Below are 20,536 nucleotides of genomic sequence, written 5' to 3' on the forward strand. Positions count from 1 at the left end.
GAAAAATCATGGAAGAAGGAAATGTCTAAATTTTAAAGTTTTTTTGTTTTGTTTGAGTTTGTACATTCATTAATGCTTTTATGAGAATACATTCCTCTGAAGGAACTAAAAAAAAATGTTGAGTTTCTGGTCTGGGTCAAAGCAGTTGATCATAAAGATAATATATGTGGATGAATACCCAGGATGGAGAGAAAACTTCCCAGGCCATGGTATTGTGCATATGAGAGGAATGGAGGAGCAGAGGCAAGAGTTGATAAGTTCCTTCTCCCTAGATTTCTAGGAGACCCCAGCTGCAATCTGAGTTCTAGATAGATACAAAAATTGCAATTAATATGCATAAATAGTTTATGGTGCTGATGTGAGCTACCAGTACATCCTTAGGGCATTATGACTGCATTTTGTGCCTCCGAGACACCTTGGTGACATCAGTGTTTCCTAGGGAACCTTTCCTAAGCCTATACATCTTTTTATGCCTTCCATGATGTTGCTTCTATTGCCTGAAATGCCACTTTCCCTTTTCCCACCCTAACCTCTCACCACTCTCAATTGAAATGATACCTATTCTTGACTTATCAATCTGGACTGTAATGATTTGTTTGCTTGTCTGACTCCCTTAGTTTATAATCCTCTGGAATGCAGGAACTGTGCCTAGCACAGTGGTTAATATATAATAAGAACTTAATAATTTATTGATTCAGTGACTGAATATGAATAAACAAATAAATAAATGAATGAGAGCAAAACTTAAGTCCCACCTCTTTTATGAATTTTCCTATTCTGTATCTCTACTAATATCCAGCTTACCTGAGGAACATTTTTTCTAATATATACTAATAATATTCCATTCCTCTTACTACATTTATTGGGTACTTATTATGTATAAGACACTATGAGATCACATTTAATCCTTACAACAACCCCATGAGGTGGGTACTATTATTGTCTTTACTGGTAAGGAAATAGAGTCTCAGGGAAGGTAGGTGACTGAGTCAAGGTCATACAGTTGATAAGGGATGGAACCAGGATTTGTGCCCAGACAGTTGGACTCCAGAGCCCACAATTTTCCCACTCACCTCACAAGTTCTCCTGGTCCTTCAGGGCTAACCATAGGCTTGGCTTCCTCAGGAAACTTTCCTGCACTTGTGTCTCCATTGTCTGTTTTTTCATCTCTCCCTACCAGACTGTAGGCCCTGTGAGGCCAGAATCATGTCGCTTTTCTTCCCATTTTATGTGATCACCGTCTTGTGAAGTTATTGGAAAAGGGATTCCTGTTCGTACCAGGCAGATGAAGAAAGGGTGGGCCTGGGGATTTGTCTAGCATTACACAGCCGCTTTCTGTCAGAGCCAGGGGTAGGACCTAGGTTTTCAACTCTCATCCCAGGCTTCTTCTCTGGAAGAAAATGCCTTAGCAAAGCCCTTTGTAAACAATTTGGGGCAGATGATAGCATTCATGGAATTCTAGGATTGCAAGAAAACACAATGATTACCTAGATAAATGTCCTCCTAGAGTGGAGAGGTAGCTCATCCAAGGTTGTGGACAAGTAAGTAGAAAGATTGGAGTAATGAGAGCACAGAGAGAGAACTTGCAGTCAAAAGATCTGGGATTTAGCCCCAGTCTGGCACCCAGTTCTTACTGACTGACGCGATAGAAAGTATAAATTATTCAGGTTTGAACCAAGTTGATAATGTCTTTAGTGTTACTGTCCTTGGCCTATATGCTAAAACAGCTTCTCTCATAGTTTTTCTCTCCATTTATTCTACTTGGCACAGACACTTATTGGATTGCTTTATTATTTTTTTTTCCTCGACTTGTGCTGTCTGGCAGTCTCCTGGGCTGCTTCTCCCAGCTGCATCTCTCCAACCTCAGCCCTGGTGAGGTGCAACCCCCCCTACACACCTTTGGTTTTCATCATAGCTGCTAAGTCAGCCAGTCTGTGTCACTTGCCTCCCTTCCAGCTGTGTTCCACACACCCAACTAAGTCCATTTCCTGGCTGCCGTCCTGACCCAGAGCTGCAACTGCTAAAATATTAATGATGCCCATTGTGAAACAACACTGTGAAGCTTGCTGTAAAGTTGCCAGAGAGGTGGAAACAATGAAATGGAAGAAATAAAGCAAAACCATAATCTGAAAAAGGGCCTCAGCATTAAGACAAAGGAGGACATCCTTAGCTCTGCCTTCCTCTTCCTAATACCAGGATCTCACTGTGGGAAATGCAGCATCACTGGCTGAGATTCACTATCTTGGCCCCCTAGATGGCTTGCATAGCAAGGTGGATGAGCTCTGTGCTTTTGCTTGGCTGCCTGCTCTCCTGGGTCCCCTGAGAGAGAAGAGAAGGGCAGGGCAGCATAGATCTGAAAAGAAAAGGCCAACTGTACGGATAAAGGAAATAGGGGCTCCCTGTGGTTAAAAATCATTGGCTTGAGGGGGTTTGGAGGACGTTGAGGACAAATCAGGCTGGATTTGAAGGCAAAGAAATGTGATTCCACCCTTTGTCCAATCCTTAATGGAAGCACTTAGCACTTTATGTTTTATTTATTGGATTTCTTAACCATATTCTGCCATTATCATTACTGTATTATTCCTGGTGCCCTGCATGGTACTTGGCACAGATCACAATGTTAAGCTATGTTTTCTGAATGGATAGATGAATAATCAGAAAGGGGAGGTGAAGAGAGCGAAAACTGACCCTTAACATTTGCAGCATTGTAAATGTTAACATTTTTATTCCTTTTATGATGAAGAGAGTGCAAAGGGCTGGGGACGGAGACATCACAGGAGGAGGAAAGATAATGCCACCTCTGCAAAAGACACTCCTAAACGACACACAGAAGAGAAGTAGACCCCCCAGGACAGCCTTTCCCATCCAGAATACTGAGACCAATCCAAGTGAGTTTTCCAGTAGCTCTCACAGCTACAGGGCATATGCCAGCCTTTCCAGGTGCCAGTGAGTTAAACCCCTTTTTCAGTTTTCCAAAGCAACCTGACCACACTCCCCTTCCCTCCAGGTTCCTAATCTGAGTCCCATTCTCTGACCTCTCTCTTCTTTCTTGTTTCTGTCTTACTTGAGACTGATTCCCACAGGTTCCTCTGGTTCCTATGCTCATTTTCATTACTGGGTATGCTAGTAGCCTTCTTCCAATTTAGGAAATTCTTCTAATCCTCAGTCTTTCAGCCCCCAAACTTTTCCACCTCCTCATTTCACCTCCAAGTCTCCTCCCTCCTGGAGCACAGAGCTCTGCAGCTGAACTTCTAGGCAAGCATGGCTCATGTGGTGGGGGTGAGTGGAAGCACGTCCCCTGAAGGCAGAAGGTCTGTTCTAGGTGACGACCCTAGGTTTCCTTCAAACAGTCATAGCTGCAGACCTTCCTCCCCCTTCCTCAGTTTCTGCCCCTTCACTCCACTACTGAACCTGTTCACAGACACTGCTCAGCAACAGGCAGCTTATTGGGTAGTAAAAGCAGCAGCAAGGCTGTGACAGGTGCTCCAGCAGTCAGGCTTTTTTTCAGGCTGTGAGCATGCACACAGAATATATGGTGTGCAACAGAGCCATTGTCACTCATATAAAATGGTTGCTATGGAACATGTCGAAAGTGAGAAACTGTGGATTTTATTATAAGTGTGATACTAGTCAGAAGGGCCCAGAAAGCTGGCATAGCAACTACCAACCAGCTCAGGGAGAAGAAAAGAGAGCAGTAGAAACCACTTAGGAGTCCCAACTGATGTTAACATAAGTGGACATCCTCAGGTCTCCTGGCCCCCTTCCCTTCACCCAGATTGGTAGGTTGCAAATCTAAACATTTGCAAATTCACAGTTGTAGTCAGTCATCCGGCACATTATGAACTTCCACTGGCGATCCCTGTGGGGAGAGAGTCAGAGAGTTAACGTCAGTGAGAAAAGACACCTTAGGAAAAATCACTGCTAAGAGAAAAGCAATGAAAAACCTTTGGAGAATTTAAGGCCAACTAATTTCACTTTCCTCTCAGAAGACACATCTATGAAGTCTCTAGAAAACATACAAGTAATCTTCTATGAGGTCAGGAGTTCTGGACACCTCCTCACCTAGTTATGTTGCACCTAGGAGGGGACTAACTAGGTCACTGGCATGTTGAGGTCCTGTTTATCACCAGTGATCAGTTCACCACTGCTCTGTCTCCAAGGGACCTCTTGGACATATAGGTTAACAACTTGTAATAAAAGCACTTATTCAACATTGTCTCCACTTCACGGTAAAGAATCTTCTCTTACTTAGGCCATCCATTGGCTCATTCTTTCTTTTCCTAAATACCTATCATGTACTAGGCTCCATGCTATACCCTGTGTGTTCCCCTTCAGAAGACACTATCATAGGGAAATGAAGGGAGGGGAAACAGCTCTAAAAACCATAAAGTGAAAAAGAAAATGCCTGCCATTCTTGTATAACAGAAATTGAATTGAGTATTTGTTTAAATGGTCAGGCATGGGTATGAGAGGGCATAGAATTGCTCAATTTTGAAAAAACATGGTGTGGATACATTTCAAGGAATGTTCTTTGCTAAGAGCTAGCCTAAGTTCTTTGTTTACCCACTTAACAAAACTTTATTGAGATCCTACTCTGCACAGCACTTTTCTGGTCTGATACTGTTTAACAATGATAACGGTGATGGTAATGACAATTGTAACTACTATTTGCTGAGTCCTCCAATATATCCAGCATTGCACTAGATGCTTTACATATTTTTTTGTTTAATCCTTGTGATAAGTCACTGTTAAGGTGGAGAAGCAGACTCAGAGAAATAAGTGACCTTCATTAACATAATTAGGTGACAATTTCAGGTTCCAAGTTTGTTGAACTCTAATCTTCCTCTTTATCTTATATCAGAATGCCTCCATAACTTGATACCCATAACCCCATCGAGGACATGGGCTGTCACATCCTTTGCAAAGTCTTGATGAAGGGCAAAAAGAAAGAGTCATTCCGTATACGATCACACAAATGCTTCCCAAGCACAGTGAGGTCATTCAACCTTAGAATATACTTCTTCCTTTTCAATCTGAAAGGCCTCTTCCCAGATCAATTTCTCTTAAACACCAACAGTGATAAGATCTTCATCCATCTGGAAGGTGGGACTGAACACTCTCAGTTCTGGGAGATAACAGCAGCTATGGTACATGCTGCTCAAACAGCCTAAGGCAGCCTTTATAATTTGAGTCTGCTGCTCCAGGTTGTTTGTTTAGAGTTATTGGGCATAGGGTCCTCCAGTACAAATCTTTAAGAGCCTGGATAACCAACTATTTATTAGTATTTATTCCTGCAGTTGTCAACAGAGGACATGGCTTGTTTTAGATGGAGGTTAGAAAATTGGTGGCATGCGTATTTATCAAATGAATTTTATTACTCTAGACAAGTCTTATTTATCTCTGTGCCAACAGACACAGGTAAATAAGATCTTCAGCCAGGCATTCACACTACCCTTTTACGAGGCTTTTAATTGATGCTAAGCAAAATGTAGACTACGTGGTTGTAAAAGAATCAAGGTACTCAAATCAGGCTTAGTCGCTGATTTCTTTCCTGGACAGTGGTGCTCAAGCAGGGGCAGTTTTGCTCCCCAGGGTTCGTTGTTGTTGTCACAACTATGGGCGGGGGTTGCTACTGCCAGCTAGTGTGTAGGGGCCAGGATGCTGCTGAACATCTAGACTGCACAGGAAAGGGTCCTGCAACAAAGAAGTATCTGGCCCCAGTTGTCAGTAGTGCCCCAGATGAGCAACTCCATTCCAGGAGGAAACCACTATGCTTTGCATGTAGAGGAAAAGCTCCTGCCCAGTGAGTCCTGTGCACTGACAATATCTCTCCAAGGTAGTGGCCTCAGCCTCTTTTAGCAGAGTGGAAGAAATCCAAGTTGTGGACCTTTAAGCCACTGATTGTTAGTGACAGCAGCAGAATTGCATGGGTATATTCATTTTAAACAAATGCATGACATAGTATCTCAATTTTCCAAGATTTTGAGTTAAGCCACATAACTGAAAATTTCCAAGCCAAGCAGTTGGACATTTTAACTGCCAAAATGTATTTATGTGGTGGAAATTTTGGATGGCATGCTTTCTTTACTGTATTCCTTCCTGCCTTCTTAAGCAGGAGATGCAGAACTAATTTTCATGATGACTTGGAGACATCATTAGGAATACTGAGCACTCTGATATAATGTTATCCAGTGTTGACCGCTGGGGATACACACTCCTGCTAAATGTCACCGGGCTTCCATAGTCTTTGAGTTCTTAGGTCTTTCCTTTTCTTTCTTTCTTTTTCTTAAGTATGTTTTTGTGTGTGTCACATCATTCAGCTATTTCTTCTAACTGGTGAGGTGAGTCTCATTCTAAGTAGTATCTTCCCTCTTAATTTTTAATTTGCCCCTTCTAGAAAATAGTAACTAAGCGAGATAAAAACGTATCTAAAATACAAATAATTAATGTGTGAGAACTAAGAATTTCTCCTATGAGTAAATGTAAGGGTTTTTGTTCATGGAACCGGCAACACATATTGTGTCATTTCAGAGCTACTTCATGGTTTTTTTTCTGTTTTATTCTTGTTTTTTAAATTAAGGGTCATACTAAGTAACTTAACTTCAGTTAGGTGTGATATCATTGCACTCAAAAGCATAAATATACACAAAAGATGTCACACTCAAATTTGTCAATCTATTATTTAATGAGTTAATGAGTTAGGTTTTGTCCTATTTGAAAAATATTTATTGCTAACTTTTCAGGAATTCATTTGCTGTGTAAAGTGATGATCACCTGACTAAAAGTAGACAGATCAACCTTTTAACACCTGAATTTATTCATATCTCTTTATCAGTAGGGAGAAGAATTTTTATTTTCTTCTTATTGTTTTGTTTTGATGTAGTCAATATTTGTGATAAGATTGGGAGCTGATTATGAGAGCAAACAGATTTAAAAAATTAGTGCCGTTTTCTTTTCCGTTATTTAAATTCTCCTTTTTTATTTCTAAACATGGTTGGTAAGTTTTGTGTGTTTCTCCCCTCCAGCCCCCTCTTCTTCTCTTCTCTCTCCCTTCCCACAACCCAAAGTGGGGACCATAGGGAGAAATGGCATTGGAGAGGGTTCATCTTGACAGTGGGTACTCTTTCACTCATTTTTTGCTCTCTTCCTAATGTTTGGTAAGGAAAAGTGCTCTTTGAAATTGAGTAAAGGGAAGAGCTTAGAACATCATGGAATACCAAGTTGGGAATTTCCTGCTCTGAGCAAGCTGGAACACAACCTCATCTGCAAGGGCGAGCTGCTGCATGAAATGGGTTCAATTCCCATTTCTTTCCACTGTCCCATCAATCTCTCAGTTAATCTTAGACCAAGTAGGAAACTAAAATAGGGAAAACCCCAGATCAAGGTTCCTGCAGGCGTGATCCTTGTGTGGAGCTAATTCCTGACCTCGCTAACCCTAGCCCATGGTGAAGGCTCACCTTTCCACTGAAGAGAAAGTGGTTGTTGCTCCTCGCATATAGTGATCATAATTGTAGGAAATCATGTCCATTTCCTCACCATAGTGGCCTGGATATTCTGTTGTCAGCCTATGTGGGAAGAACAAAAGGTTAGAGGAAAAAGATAAAACTATTATTGCTGGGGGCAAACAGGAGCAAACAAGAGACATACTATAAAGGAGAGATGGAGTTTGAACATTATGGGAGACCCAAACCAGAGCTGGATGGCCTCCACCAAGCCATTCCAGGCTGCAAAATGATGGACAGCTTCCTTGCACTTCTCATATTCCTTCTTGCCATTAAACTATACACTTAGTTTAAAAAAGATGTAGATAACTCCTCAGGCCTTGAGGAAATATTGATTAATATCAATAATAGTCCATTCCATTCAAGTCCACTAGAACCATGTTTTCAAACTGTGGATTGTGACTTAATAGCAGATCGTGAAATCAATTTAATTGGTTAATACCAGATGAACTTTAGAAAAAGAAGAAATAGAATAGAAAATATCAGAGATTGCATTGTACACACTAAAGATAAGTTCTTGGGTATGTGTGTAAAAACTTTGTTTCAAGTATGTACGCATGTTTGTATTTATATGACGTTTGCATTGTGTAATAGTTTAATATGCATTTTTTACTGTGAGTCATGATCAAAAAGGTATTTGAAAAATATTAAAGTAAAAGGTAAGCTGTACAAGGGTGGTCTTTACCTAGTCTGCCATTATTTGGCACCTAAAACAGTTCCTGGTACCTAGTAAGTATTTGCTGAATAAATAAATAGCCTTGGAAGAGTCATTTAATCTCAGTTTCCTGGTCTATAGAAGAATGAAAGCTACCTTATAGGTTTGTCATTGGCACTAATACAAATATGTGTGACACGTGGTAGGAGTTGAATTATTAGGAGAAATTTTGTTTCTTCTTCCTCCTTCTCCTTTCCTTCTTTCTCCAAGATTAAGTCAATCCTGGGCCTCTCTCTGAATAGGTTCGTTGTGGTCCACCCTGGAATAAATCTAGAATTTCCTGGTTCTTATAAGGCTTCACCACTGGGGCTCTTCAGGACCAAAATAGTCCTTTCATTATGATACATTCCCCAAAGTCTTCATCTGCACCCCCAAGGCTGCTTGGGAAACAAATAGTGAGTGTTAGTAATTTAATGTGATTTGGGGTCACAGGTCATTGTCTGTTGATGATAGAAAGATCTCTCTCTGTGTAGTCATAATACTGCAAGATTGTCATGAAATCTTAAAAAGATTGATTTATAAACTGGAAGGTCTCCCAAGAGAATATCAATGCTTAGATGCAGCAAGATCAATGGTTAGCTCAAGGTAACCTGGGTTAGCCAGAGCCCTAAAAATTCACTGTCTTTGTTCATAACCATTCCTTTTCCCACATTATGCAGTTGTCCTTGTTCTCTGATTTTTCTCTTCTCAAGACATAATTATGCTCTATCAGGATGCCAGACCCAACCTGGAGTGGGTTACATGTATTTCTGCTTAATGTTCATGAAAGGAAATAAGGCTAATGCAGAAGTCTATTTTGTGCTTCTAAAGAGACCCAGAACAAGGGCTTTCTCTTTCTAATGAAAATGTTAAATGACTCATAAGTGGACCTAATAGGTTGTCATTTGGATTCCATTGGTTTATGATCCCTGAGGATTCTAACAAGTGCTAGATTCAAGTTTACCCAAAGAAAGAGGGATTTGTTGAGAATGTTGATAATGCAAATTAGGATTAAAAGAGATGGAGTAGGAGGCGTTTTTCTTGCATCAGGAAGCACAAAGTATTTTCCAGAACTTTTAGAGCATTCTTTAGATACAATGTATAAAAGTTAATTGCCAAACATTTTAATACCTGCTGAGGCAAAATCTACATAAGGTAATACTGCATTAGGCTAAATCCAATTGCCAAAACTATTGGAAATAATTAGGCTAGACTTTTATTTTTTAAGTCTTTACTGATCTACTTTCAGATGATTTGGATAGTTAAATACATTTGGAATAATTGGGAAAGAGGCTTGCATTTAAAAAAAATCATGACGTTTTAAGCTTCAAAGGCGGACAAAAGTCATCCAACGCTTTCTTCAACAAGCATTCCCTATTATTTCATTTTTGGAGGTGACCAGACCAAAGGTCCTGCTGTTCAACTGGGAGGTTTCTCTGTGGGGGACTGCTGTTCAGTGAATTTCTAGAATGCCCTGGAGAAGGTATTATGCATGCTTATTTGTGTATTTCCATCTTGATCCCAGGCAAGTTTTTGTTTTTGCTTGATTTCTGGAGTTTGTTGTTGTTTTGTTTTGTTTTTCTTATAAAATCATGAGATAAAGTTTAGACTATCTTACAGAATCCTGGATTAAGGGGGCTAGGGAAGGAGTTTGGATATTGATAGAAATTATCCCTACTTTATGAAACTGAAAATACAGAGGGGGAAAGGCCCCTTTCCTCCCCTTTGGGAGGAAAGTGAACCTCCCAAACACCGTTCATAGAGGGGGCTGCTGTTTCAATACATTCCAGGATTCTGAATTTTAGAACCAGATAGACGTGTCTCCATTTAGTTCATGATGACATCATGCACACACAAAATATTCTAATAAATGAAAGCCCTAGTAATGGCTCCTCAGAGGAAAAAAAGAATTTAAACTTTCAGAACTAGGTATTGGGACAAGGGCATAGGGACTTGTCAGGAAATTAAGAGACTACAAGGAAGCAGAAGATCAGGGTTTCATAAGCTATGGCAATGAGCTTCCAGAGGGAGAGAGGGGGAGAGTTCAGTGTGGTTCCAGATTCCTTGTGAATTACCAGGTCACTTCAGGAAGCTTTTTGGAAAAGCACACTTCATAATGAGCATTACCATACATTCCTAGACCAATTACAACAATCAAACAAGCCTTCAGCTTGGCAAGATGAAGGGAAAGGTCAGTCAGAAAGGTGTCTTTATTCAATTTACTGAAATGAGTCTATTACTGAAGCTCTTCTATCAGGAGCCTTACATACCCCTTTACAAAGAAGTACATATGTGTGTGTATGTGTTCCTCCTATCACTTTTGGATGAGTGACTATTGGGGTACAATTCCTCGCTTGACACTACTTTGTATGCCCTATGCAGGCAAGACGAGAGAGACAGAAAGTTGTTCCAAAGCTAAGTGAGAACCTGATAACATAGAACCACTTGTACAACTTCTTGTATGAGATAAGGTTGAAGGAGATTAGTTATGAACTGAAGAGAGCCCATGCAAATGGAAGGGATTTTTAAGACTGATATAGGATTTTCTCATCTAAGGTTATTAAAGCTCTGAAATTATCAGTAGATCCAACTAGAATCAATAAATGATTGCTCTCCAATACATTACCACAAACTGAACTGCAGCTGATAGATGGCATTCTCCTTCGCTGTGAGAATAGGACATATCACAGAGCTTACTCAGATATATGTTATCACATTCATTTTAAAAAGGGGAGTAGAGATAGAATTTAGTTAGATAAAGAGGATAATTTTACTTTTTGTCAGAGGTTTGCTTAAGAAATTATGCAGTTTTTAATAGTTAAAGGGTTTTGACTCTATTCTTTAACAGAAAGTGACTCAGTATAAGATTTTAACAAACTTCACCTTTATTATTGATTACTGAGACTTGAACATAAAATCAGACTTCATAGCACCAGCATCTATTTGTTACATTTCTGACCTGCTGGTAGGTAGGACAGCTGGATTATTTGGGATCATCCTAGAGGCTCCACTTTCAGGCCGTGCACCCCACTGGAGTGCACATGAACAAATGGGGCCATGTCTCATGGCCCAAAGTCAGCTAGTGTCACATCCTCAACCTTATCCCACTTTGTGGGATGCCAGAGAGGCACACACTACAGACTTCTACCATAAAAACTGGAAGAAAACTCAGCATTTACAAGTTAACAAACCAGAAAGGGGTACCTGAGGAAGCCATACTTGAGCATTTTTAAAGACAAGAGTAAACAATGTTTTCCATCCCATTTTTTAGAGCTCAGCCCATGCTCAAACAACATTTCAGAGAAGCTTCTTCTGGTCAGTCCAATCTCTAATTCTGTTTTGCTCCTATTTTCTCCACTTCCCAATTAGCACCTTATTTAAAATATCATATTCTAATGTTCTATTACTTGTTAGCACCACATATTTAACATTTGATTAAAAACAAAATACTGTATAGCATCTTGTTTCATGATGATGATCAAAAGAGTGAACTCTTTGAGGGGTCATTGGTACATGGAAGTCATATACACCTTTATGATCTAGTTCAGCAGTGGGCATGGAGGAGAAATTCAACATTTATAGACTTGATGTGTTGAAGCTGGCCTACATTCTGCATCCAGCCAAAAAGAGGATACCCCTTTCTGACAGGCAAATCATTGAGAAATGTCTTAAATAAACAGAATCTGTTTGTGATCAATCCTCTTGCATAATAAATGCTTTCCTAGGTAAGCTACAAGAAATGAGAAAACTTTAGGTTAGGCTAATTTGCCAGTGGCCTGGCATCCCCAATAGGTGCTGTATCAGAACCTGCTTGAATTATTTTTGCAAAAATGCAAAAAGTAAAACCCAATTGCACTTATGCATAAAGGAAAGCAACCTCAAGGGAACAGTCACCCTGGCTTCTCCTGCAAAGAGCTGGGGAAAGTGGTCAAGTGAGACTAAACGACTCTGTAGTCACCAAAGTGCCCTTCTCTGCAGAGAGACCCTGAACTCTGGGGGTATGAGAAAGAATGCAGTATGTTCATGTCTGTCCTCTTGTGGTGGATTTTGGAGATCTATATATCAAACAGTTCAAGTATGTATCACAACATGGGGAACACAGTTCCAGAGATATCTGTGACAAATTAGAAGAGGAAAGTCCCTAAGTATTTTCCAAATTATTCTCTTAGAACTGAGTTTCCAGCTCACTGTCCAAGCTCAGGGCTGGTCAGCAAACACGTTTGTTTTGATTCATGCTGGCTTTCACTGGCCACCTTATATCATGGTTGCCATGGTCCTGCAATCAGTGGGGGCAATTTCACCTGCAACATCTCCCCTTCAGCAAAAATAACCACTTTCTTCTCTGTTTTCACTACTAGATGCCTACTGTATTGTTACCTAATAATTCATCTGTCCAGGGCTTATTTCCTTATCAACACTCAGAGAGCTCAGTTCTCTGCAAAGAACATGGGATTGGGAAGCAGATAGACCTGTTGGAATTGAGTTCAGTACTTTGAACAAGTCACAATTTCTGCACCTCAATTATCTGATCTGTGTCATAGTATCATGAGTCACATGCATAAGAAGTAAATGAGGCACAAGCCTCTTAGATAGCCTCATCCACCAGAGGGCAGCCAGCAGAAGCAAGGAGAATTACATTCCTGCAGCCTGTGGAAGGAAAACCACATTCACAGAAAGATAAACAAAATGAAAAGGCAGAGGACTATGTACCAGATGAAGGAACAAGATAAAACCCCAGAAAAACAACTAAATGAAGTGGAGACAAGCAACCTTCCAGAAAAAAAATCAGAATAATGATAGTGAAGATGATCCAGGACCTTGGAAAAAGAATGGAGGAAAAGATCGAGAAGATGCAAGAAATATTTTAAAAAGATCTAGAAGGATTAAAGAAAAACACCTAGAAAGAATTAAAGAACAAACAAACAGAGATGAACAATACAATAACTGAAATGAAAAATACACTATAATGAATCAATAGCAGAATAACTGAGGCAGAAGAACTTATAAGTGACCTGGAAGACAGAATGGTGGAATTCACTGCCATAGAAGAGAATAAAGAAAAAAGAATGAAAAGAAATGAAGACAGACTAAGAGACCTCTGGGACAACATTAAACACACCAACATTTGCATTATAGGGGTCCCAGAAAGAGAAGAAAGAGAGAAAGGACCTGAGAAAATATTTGAAGATATTATAGTCAAAAACTTCCCTAACAGGAGAAAGGAAATAGCCACCCAAGTCCAGGTAGCTCAGAGAGTCCCAGGCAGGATAAACCCAAGCAGAAACATGCAAAGATATATAGTAATCAAATTGACAAAAACTAAAGACAAAGAAAAATTATTAAAAGCAACAAGGGAAAAATGACAAATAACATAGAAGGGAACTCCCATAAGGTTAATAGCTGATTTTTCAGCAGAAACTCTACAAGCCAGAAGGGAGTGGCACAATACATTTAAAGTGATGAAAGGGAGGAACCTACAACCAAGATTACTCTACTCGGCAAGGATCACATTCAGATTCAATGGAGAAGTCAAAAGCTTTAAAGGCAAAAAAAGCTAAGAGAATTCAGCACCACCAAACCAGCTCTACAACAAATGCTAAAGGAACTTCTCTAAGTGGGAAACAAGGAGAAGAAAAGGACCTACAAAAACAAACCCATAACAATTAAGAAAATGGTAATAGGCATATACATATCAATAATTACCTTAAACATGAATAGATTAAATGCTCCAACCAAAAGACACAGGATCATTGAATGGTTACAAAAACAAGACCCACATATATGCTGTCTACAAGAGACCTACTTCAGACCTAGGGACACATAAAGACTGAAAGTGAAGAGATAGAAAAAGATATTCCATGCCAATGGAAATCGAAAGAAAGCTGGAGTAGCAATACTCATATCAGATAAAATAGACTTTAAAATAAAGAATGTTACAAGAGACAAAGAAGGACACTACAGAATGACCAAGGGATCAATCCAAGAAGATATAACAATTATAAATATATATGCACCCAACATAGAAGCACCTCAATACATAAGGCAACTGCTAACAGCTATAAAAGAGGAAATCGACAGTAACACAATAATAGTGGGGAAATTTAACACCTCACTTACACCAATGGACAGATCATCCAGACAGAAAATTAATAAGGAAACACAGACTTTAAATGACACAATAGACCAGAGAGATTTAATTGATATTTATAGGACATTCCATCCAAAAACAGCAGATTACACTTTCTTCTCAAGTGAAAATGGAACATTCTCCAGGATAGATCACATCTTGGGTCATAAACCAAGCTTCAGTAAATTTAAGAAAATTGAAATCATATCAAGCATCTTTTCTGACCAGAACACTATGAGATTAGAAACAAATTACAGGGAAAAAACCGTAAAAAACCCACAAACACATGGATGCTAAACAATACGTTACTAAATAACCAAGAGATCACTGAATAAATCAAAACGGAAATTAAAAAATACCTAGAGACAAATGACAACAAAAACACGACAATCCAAAACCTATGGGATGCAGCAAAAGCAGTTCTAAGAGGGAAGTTTATAGCAATACAATCCTACCTCAAGAAACAAGAAAAATCTCAAATAAAAAAATCTAACCTTATACCTAATAGAACTAGAGATAGAAGAACAAACAAAACCCAAAGATAGTAGAAGGAAAGAAATCATAAAGATCAGAGCAGAAATAAATGAAACAGAAACAAAGAAAACAATAGCAAAGATCAATACAACTAAAAACTAGTTCTTTGAAAAGATAAACACAATTGATAAACCTTTAGCCAGACTCATCAAGAAAAAGAGGGAGAGGACTCAAATCAATAAAATTAGAAATGAAAAAGGAGAAGTTACAATGGACACCGCACAAATAGAAAGCATCATAAGACACTACTACAGCAGCGCTATGCCAAAAAAAATGGACAACCTGGAAGAAATAGACAAATTCTTAGAAAGGTGTAACCTTCCAAGTCTGAACCAGGAAGAAACAGAAAATATGAACAGACCAATCACAAGTAATGAAATTGAAACTGCGATTAAAAATCTTCCAACAAACAAGAGTCAAGGACCAGATGGCTTCACAGGTGTATTCCATTAAATATTTAGAGAAGAGCTAACACCCATCCTTCTCAAACTCTTCCAAAAAATTAAAGAGGAAGGAGCACTCCCAAACTCCGTCTACAAGGCCACCATCACACTGATATCAAAACCAGACAAAGATACTACAAAAAAAGAAAATTACATCCCAATGTCACTGATGAATATAGATGCAAAAATCCTCCACAAAATACTAGCAAACAGAATCCAACAACACATTAAAAGGATCATACTCCATGATCAAGTGGAATTTATCCCAAGGATACAAGGATTCTTCAGTATATGCAAATAAATCAGTGTGATACACCATATTAACAACCTGAAGAATAAAACCATATGATCATCTCAATACATGCAGAAAAAGCTTTTGACAAAATTGAACATCCATTTATGATAAAATCTCTCCAGCAAGTGGGCATAGAGGGAACCTCCCTCAAGAGAATAAAGGCCGTATACGACAAACCCACAGCAAACATCATTCTCAATGGTGAAAAACTGAAACCATTTCCTCTAAGGTCAGGAATGAGACAAGGAAGTCCACTCTCGCCACTATTATTCAACATAGTTTTGGAAGTCCTAGCCACGTCAATGAGAGAAGAAAAAGAAATAAAAGGAATACAAATTGGAAAAGAAGAAGTAAAACTGTCACTGTTTGCAGATGACATGATACTATACATAGAAAATCCTAAAGATGCCACCAGAAAACTACTAGAGCTAATCAATGAATTTGGTAAAGTTGCAGGATACAAAATTAATGCACAGAAATCTCTTGCATTCCTATATACTAACAACAAAAGATCAGAAAGAGAAATTAAGGAAACAATCCCGTTCACCACTGCAACAAAAAGAATAAAATGCCTAGGAATAAACCTACCTAAGGAGGTAAAACACCTGTACTCAGAAAACTATAAGACACAGATGAAAAAATCAAAGATGACACAAACAGTTGGAGAGATATACCATGTTCTTGGATTGGAAGAATCAATATTGTGAAAATGACTGTAGTACCCAAATCAATCTACAGATTCAATGCAATCCCTACAAATTACTAATGGCATTTTTACAGAACTAGAACAAAAAATCTTAAAATTTATATGGAGACACAAAAGACCCCAAATAGCCAAAGCAATCTTAAGGGAAAAAAACGGAGCTGGAGGAATCAGACTCCCTGACTTCAGACTAAACTACAAAGCTACAGTAATCAAGATAATATGGTACTGGCACAAAAACTGAAATATAGATGAATGGAACAGGATAGAAAGCCCACAGATAAACCCACACACCTCTGGTCAACTAATCTATGACAAAGGAGGCAAGGATATACAATGGAGAAATGACAGTCTCTTCAATAAGTGGTGCTGGGAAAGCTAGACAGCTATATGGAAAAGAATGAAATTAGAACACTACCTAACTCCAAACACAAAAATAAACTCCAAATTGATTAAAGACCTAAATGTAAGACTTGACACTCTAAAGCTCTTAGAGGAAAACATAGGCAGAACACTCTGTGACATAAATCACAGCAAGATCTTTTTAAATGCACTGCCAGAGTAATGGAAAAAAAACCCAAAATAAACAAATGAGACCTACTGAAACTTAAAACCTTTTGCAAAGCAAAGGAAACTACAAACAAGATGAAAAGACAACCCTCAAAATGGTAGAAAATATTTGCAAATGAATCAACAAAGGATTAATCTCCAAAATATATAAACAGCTCATGCAGCTCAATATTAAAAATACAAACAACCTAATCAAAAAATGGCGAGAAGACCTAAATAGACATTTGTCCAAAGAAGACATACAGATGGCCAAGAGGCACATGAAAAGCTGCTCAAAATCACTAATTATTAGAGAAATGCAAATCAAAACTACAATGAGGTATCACCTCACACCAGTTAGAATGGGCATCATCAGAAAATCTACAAACGACAAATGCTGGAGAGGGTGTGGAGAAAAGGGAACCCTCTTGCACTGTTGGTGGGAATGTAAATTGATACAGCACTATGGAGAACAGTATGGAGGTTCCTTAAAAAACTAATAATAGAATTACCATATGATCCAGCAGTCCCACTACTGGGCATATACCCAGAGAAAACCATAATTCAAAAAGACACATACATCCTACTGTTCATTGCAGCTCTATTTACAATAGCTAGGTCATGAAAGCAACCTAAATGCCCATCGACAGATGAATGGATAAAGAAGATGTGGTACATATATACAATGGAATATTACTCAGATATAAAAAGGAACGAAATTGGGTCATTTGCAGATACGTGGATGGACCTATAGACTGTCATACAGAGTGAAGTAAGTCAGAAAGAGAAAAACAAATATCGTATATTAATGCATGTATGTGGAACCTAGAAAAATGATACAGATGAACCGGTTTGCAGGGTATAAATAGAGACACAGATGTAGAGAACAAACTTATGGACACCAAGGCAGAAAGCGGGGGTGGTGGTGGTGGTGGGATGAATTGAGAGATTGGGATTGACATATATACACTAATATTTATAAAATAACTAATAAAAGCCTGCTGTATTAAAAAAATAAAATATAATTCAAAAAAAAGTAAATGTGTTAACATGGTAGGTGCTCAATAAATAAAAATCATCATTATCATCATCATCGTGATCATCAGGAACTGAATCAAAGTCTATGAGTTGTACTTATTTTATATTCATTTGTATTCCGTCTGATTAAATGAATTCATGAATAGAAGAATGAATGATTATTTCTAGAAAACAGTAAAGGGGAGCAGACTAGAGAGAACAAAATGACAAATTTGGTCTCAAATTGCGAGGTTTACTTTGTTCTAAAGTAGCAAGTAGGGCCTGGCCTTCATTACCCAATGCTTACTAGACAACCAGCGACATCTCTGAAATTTCTGCTCTTGAAGTTTGAGCATAAGAAGGGAGGCAGCACTGATATGCATGCAGCAAACACATCTCTGTATTATAAATATGGCACAGTGATTACGATGGCCACCCCAACTGATGAAAGGTATGACTGATTTTGCTCAAGCTCAGAGGGGCCATTGTCTCCCAAAATGAGTGCTTTGTGCATCATGCAATGACAGGCAATGGTTGGTCCAGGGCACCGAAGCATCTAAACTCAATGCAAGCTGCTTTAAATGTTAACATTCAGTCCTATTTCTCAAAGTGTGGGTGTCTCCATCTCTATAATAACAGCTTCCCACCTGCTCAGAAGAACCAGTGTAGAAGCCGCCCTTCCTACCAGACCTCTGGGAACAGTGCTGCAGCAGGCATCTGAGCTGGGGTGGGGGTGACAGACGCCACAGTGGAGGTGCCTATGAGGTCATTCTTGTCTCTGCCATGATTTCATGGGAACAGTCATGCAGACACTATCCATCTTGTATTAAAATCTGAACAACGAGAGTAGGAGTTAAAGATTAGCTTTGATGGAGCGCTTTGGGGTAGACAGAGGAGAATATTCTGATGAACAGATTTTGTTGTTGTTGTTAGCTAGAACTATCTAAGAATTAAGAAAAAAAATTCTGTGGCTATGGCTTGAGCAGAAGAGAGAGGGGGACCAGGCAGTGGAAAATAGAATGAAACATCTGAGAGTCATAGAAACTCAAGGCTGAAGGAAAACTAACGGGTTATCTATGTTAATTCTGAGGAAGGACATTATTTTTTCGGTCAAAACATATTATCCAGTGAACCTGATGAAAGGTCACGAATCTGGAGAAGAACCATTTAGGAAAGGAAACACATGCTCAATTAAAAACTGTCGGTTCCTGGGACATATTCTACACCTGGACAGCCTTAGCGTGCTGATGGGAGACAGCCTGGTGCATGGCATGCAGCCACTGGAGCTGTTTGGAGACTGAGGAATTATTTCCAACAGTCTCTGAAAGGTTGTGGCTTCCTCAGTGACGTGTTTGTGGTTTGCAGATGAATGGACAAAGAATTAATTCTCACATATAAATAAATATGTGTAACATTTACATATGTATCCAATCTCAGTGGGGACCGATGAGTGACGCCATGTCTGCATCTATCAGGAATTCGCTTTCTTGCCAGAGTTCAGTGATGCTGTATTATCTCATGAGAAACTGCAGAGACTGAAATGGGAGCAGCACCTTGGTTCCCACCAAACAAATAAATCCCGCACTTATGTGGGAGTTGGTTGGATGATTTTTTTTTTTTTTTCCTGTGCAGAGTGGTGCTATTCCTGAATCCCTAAAAGCTTGCAAGCACAGAGAGGATAGATGCTCACTTCTCAGTGTCAGGCTCAGTGCTGCAGAATGGCCTTCAAAGTGGGAAGAGAAAAATGTCCCCACCTACACATGTCCAGTTCCCTGGGAGGTGATTCAGGCTAGTTAAAGTGATGTAAGGGAAGATTTCAAATAAGAGAGTTATCAGGAGTTTTCACTGTGGGAAGGTGTGGGAAAACAGTTCTCACTCCAAAGGGCTGTTAAAAGGATCAAATAAAATGATGCACGTGAATGAAGTCCTTTTCCACTATAAAACATCATCATATCAATGTCAGGTTTCACCACTGTTACAGTTCCTATGCTCCTGTGATGTTTTGTTATTCATTCGAGAAATTTATTAAGGGCCTACTTTGTGCCAGGCAATATGCTGAGATGCTGAAGAAATATGACCTAATTCATGCCCTAGAGGTTTCATTCAATTTGGAAAAACATATACCGTCATGACTCAGGAAATTTAAGGATGCCACTAAAATGTCTAGACACACCAGTGGGGTAGTGAGTCATGCACTGCTTACCATGGTGACACGGCAATCTCATTCTGCTGCTGCTCCAAGTGTCCCTTTGAAAAAGTACCATTTCCTTGACAACCGTGGTAGCTCTCAGCTCTAACACCACGCAACCAGAAAGAGGTGCAGCCAAGTGAAGCCTTCCTTAGAGGGACCGCTTCTAAGTTGACTTGCTGTGTCTTTCTGAGTAATTCTCTCCTCTCTCCCCCCACCCTTTGGTTCTCCCAACCATCAGTGACATGTCTGGGTGATGTAGTGTGATGAGGAAGGGAGAGAGTGGGGTGGTGAAGGAGGATGGGCAGACCATTGCAGACCAAAGCCAAGGATAAATGTTGCTACCAGAGATTTGAATGTCTTGGGCAACTTAAGAAAAGTTGCACATCTCTATTTGTCAGTCTTTGATATCAAGACCTTGTACCTACCTACATAGCTCCATGTTCATTAATTTCCTAGTGTCTTAATGATTGGTGGGCTCCTT

General features: G+C 39.3%; 1 protein-coding gene across 1 annotated transcript in view; it reads right to left on the reverse strand.

The window, feature by feature from the left end:
• Positions 1-2,705: 2,705 nt before the first annotated feature.
• Positions 2,706-20,536, reverse strand: part of DPT (dermatopontin) — a 41,246-nt gene continuing 23,415 nt past the window's right edge. The window contains exons 3-4 of the mRNA XM_007172478.3: positions 7,458-7,565; positions 2,706-3,859 (exon numbers count right to left, since the gene is read on the reverse strand). Coding sequence (XP_007172540.1) covers positions 3,793-3,859; positions 7,458-7,565 — 175 coding nt within the window. The 3' untranslated portion in view covers positions 2,706-3,792. The remainder of the gene's footprint in view (positions 3,860-7,457; positions 7,566-20,536) is intronic.

This window comes from Balaenoptera acutorostrata, chromosome 1 (assembly GCF_949987535.1).
Source record: "Balaenoptera acutorostrata chromosome 1, mBalAcu1.1, whole genome shotgun sequence".
In the NCBI taxonomy this organism is placed as follows: Eukaryota; Metazoa; Chordata; class Mammalia; order Artiodactyla; family Balaenopteridae; genus Balaenoptera; species Balaenoptera acutorostrata.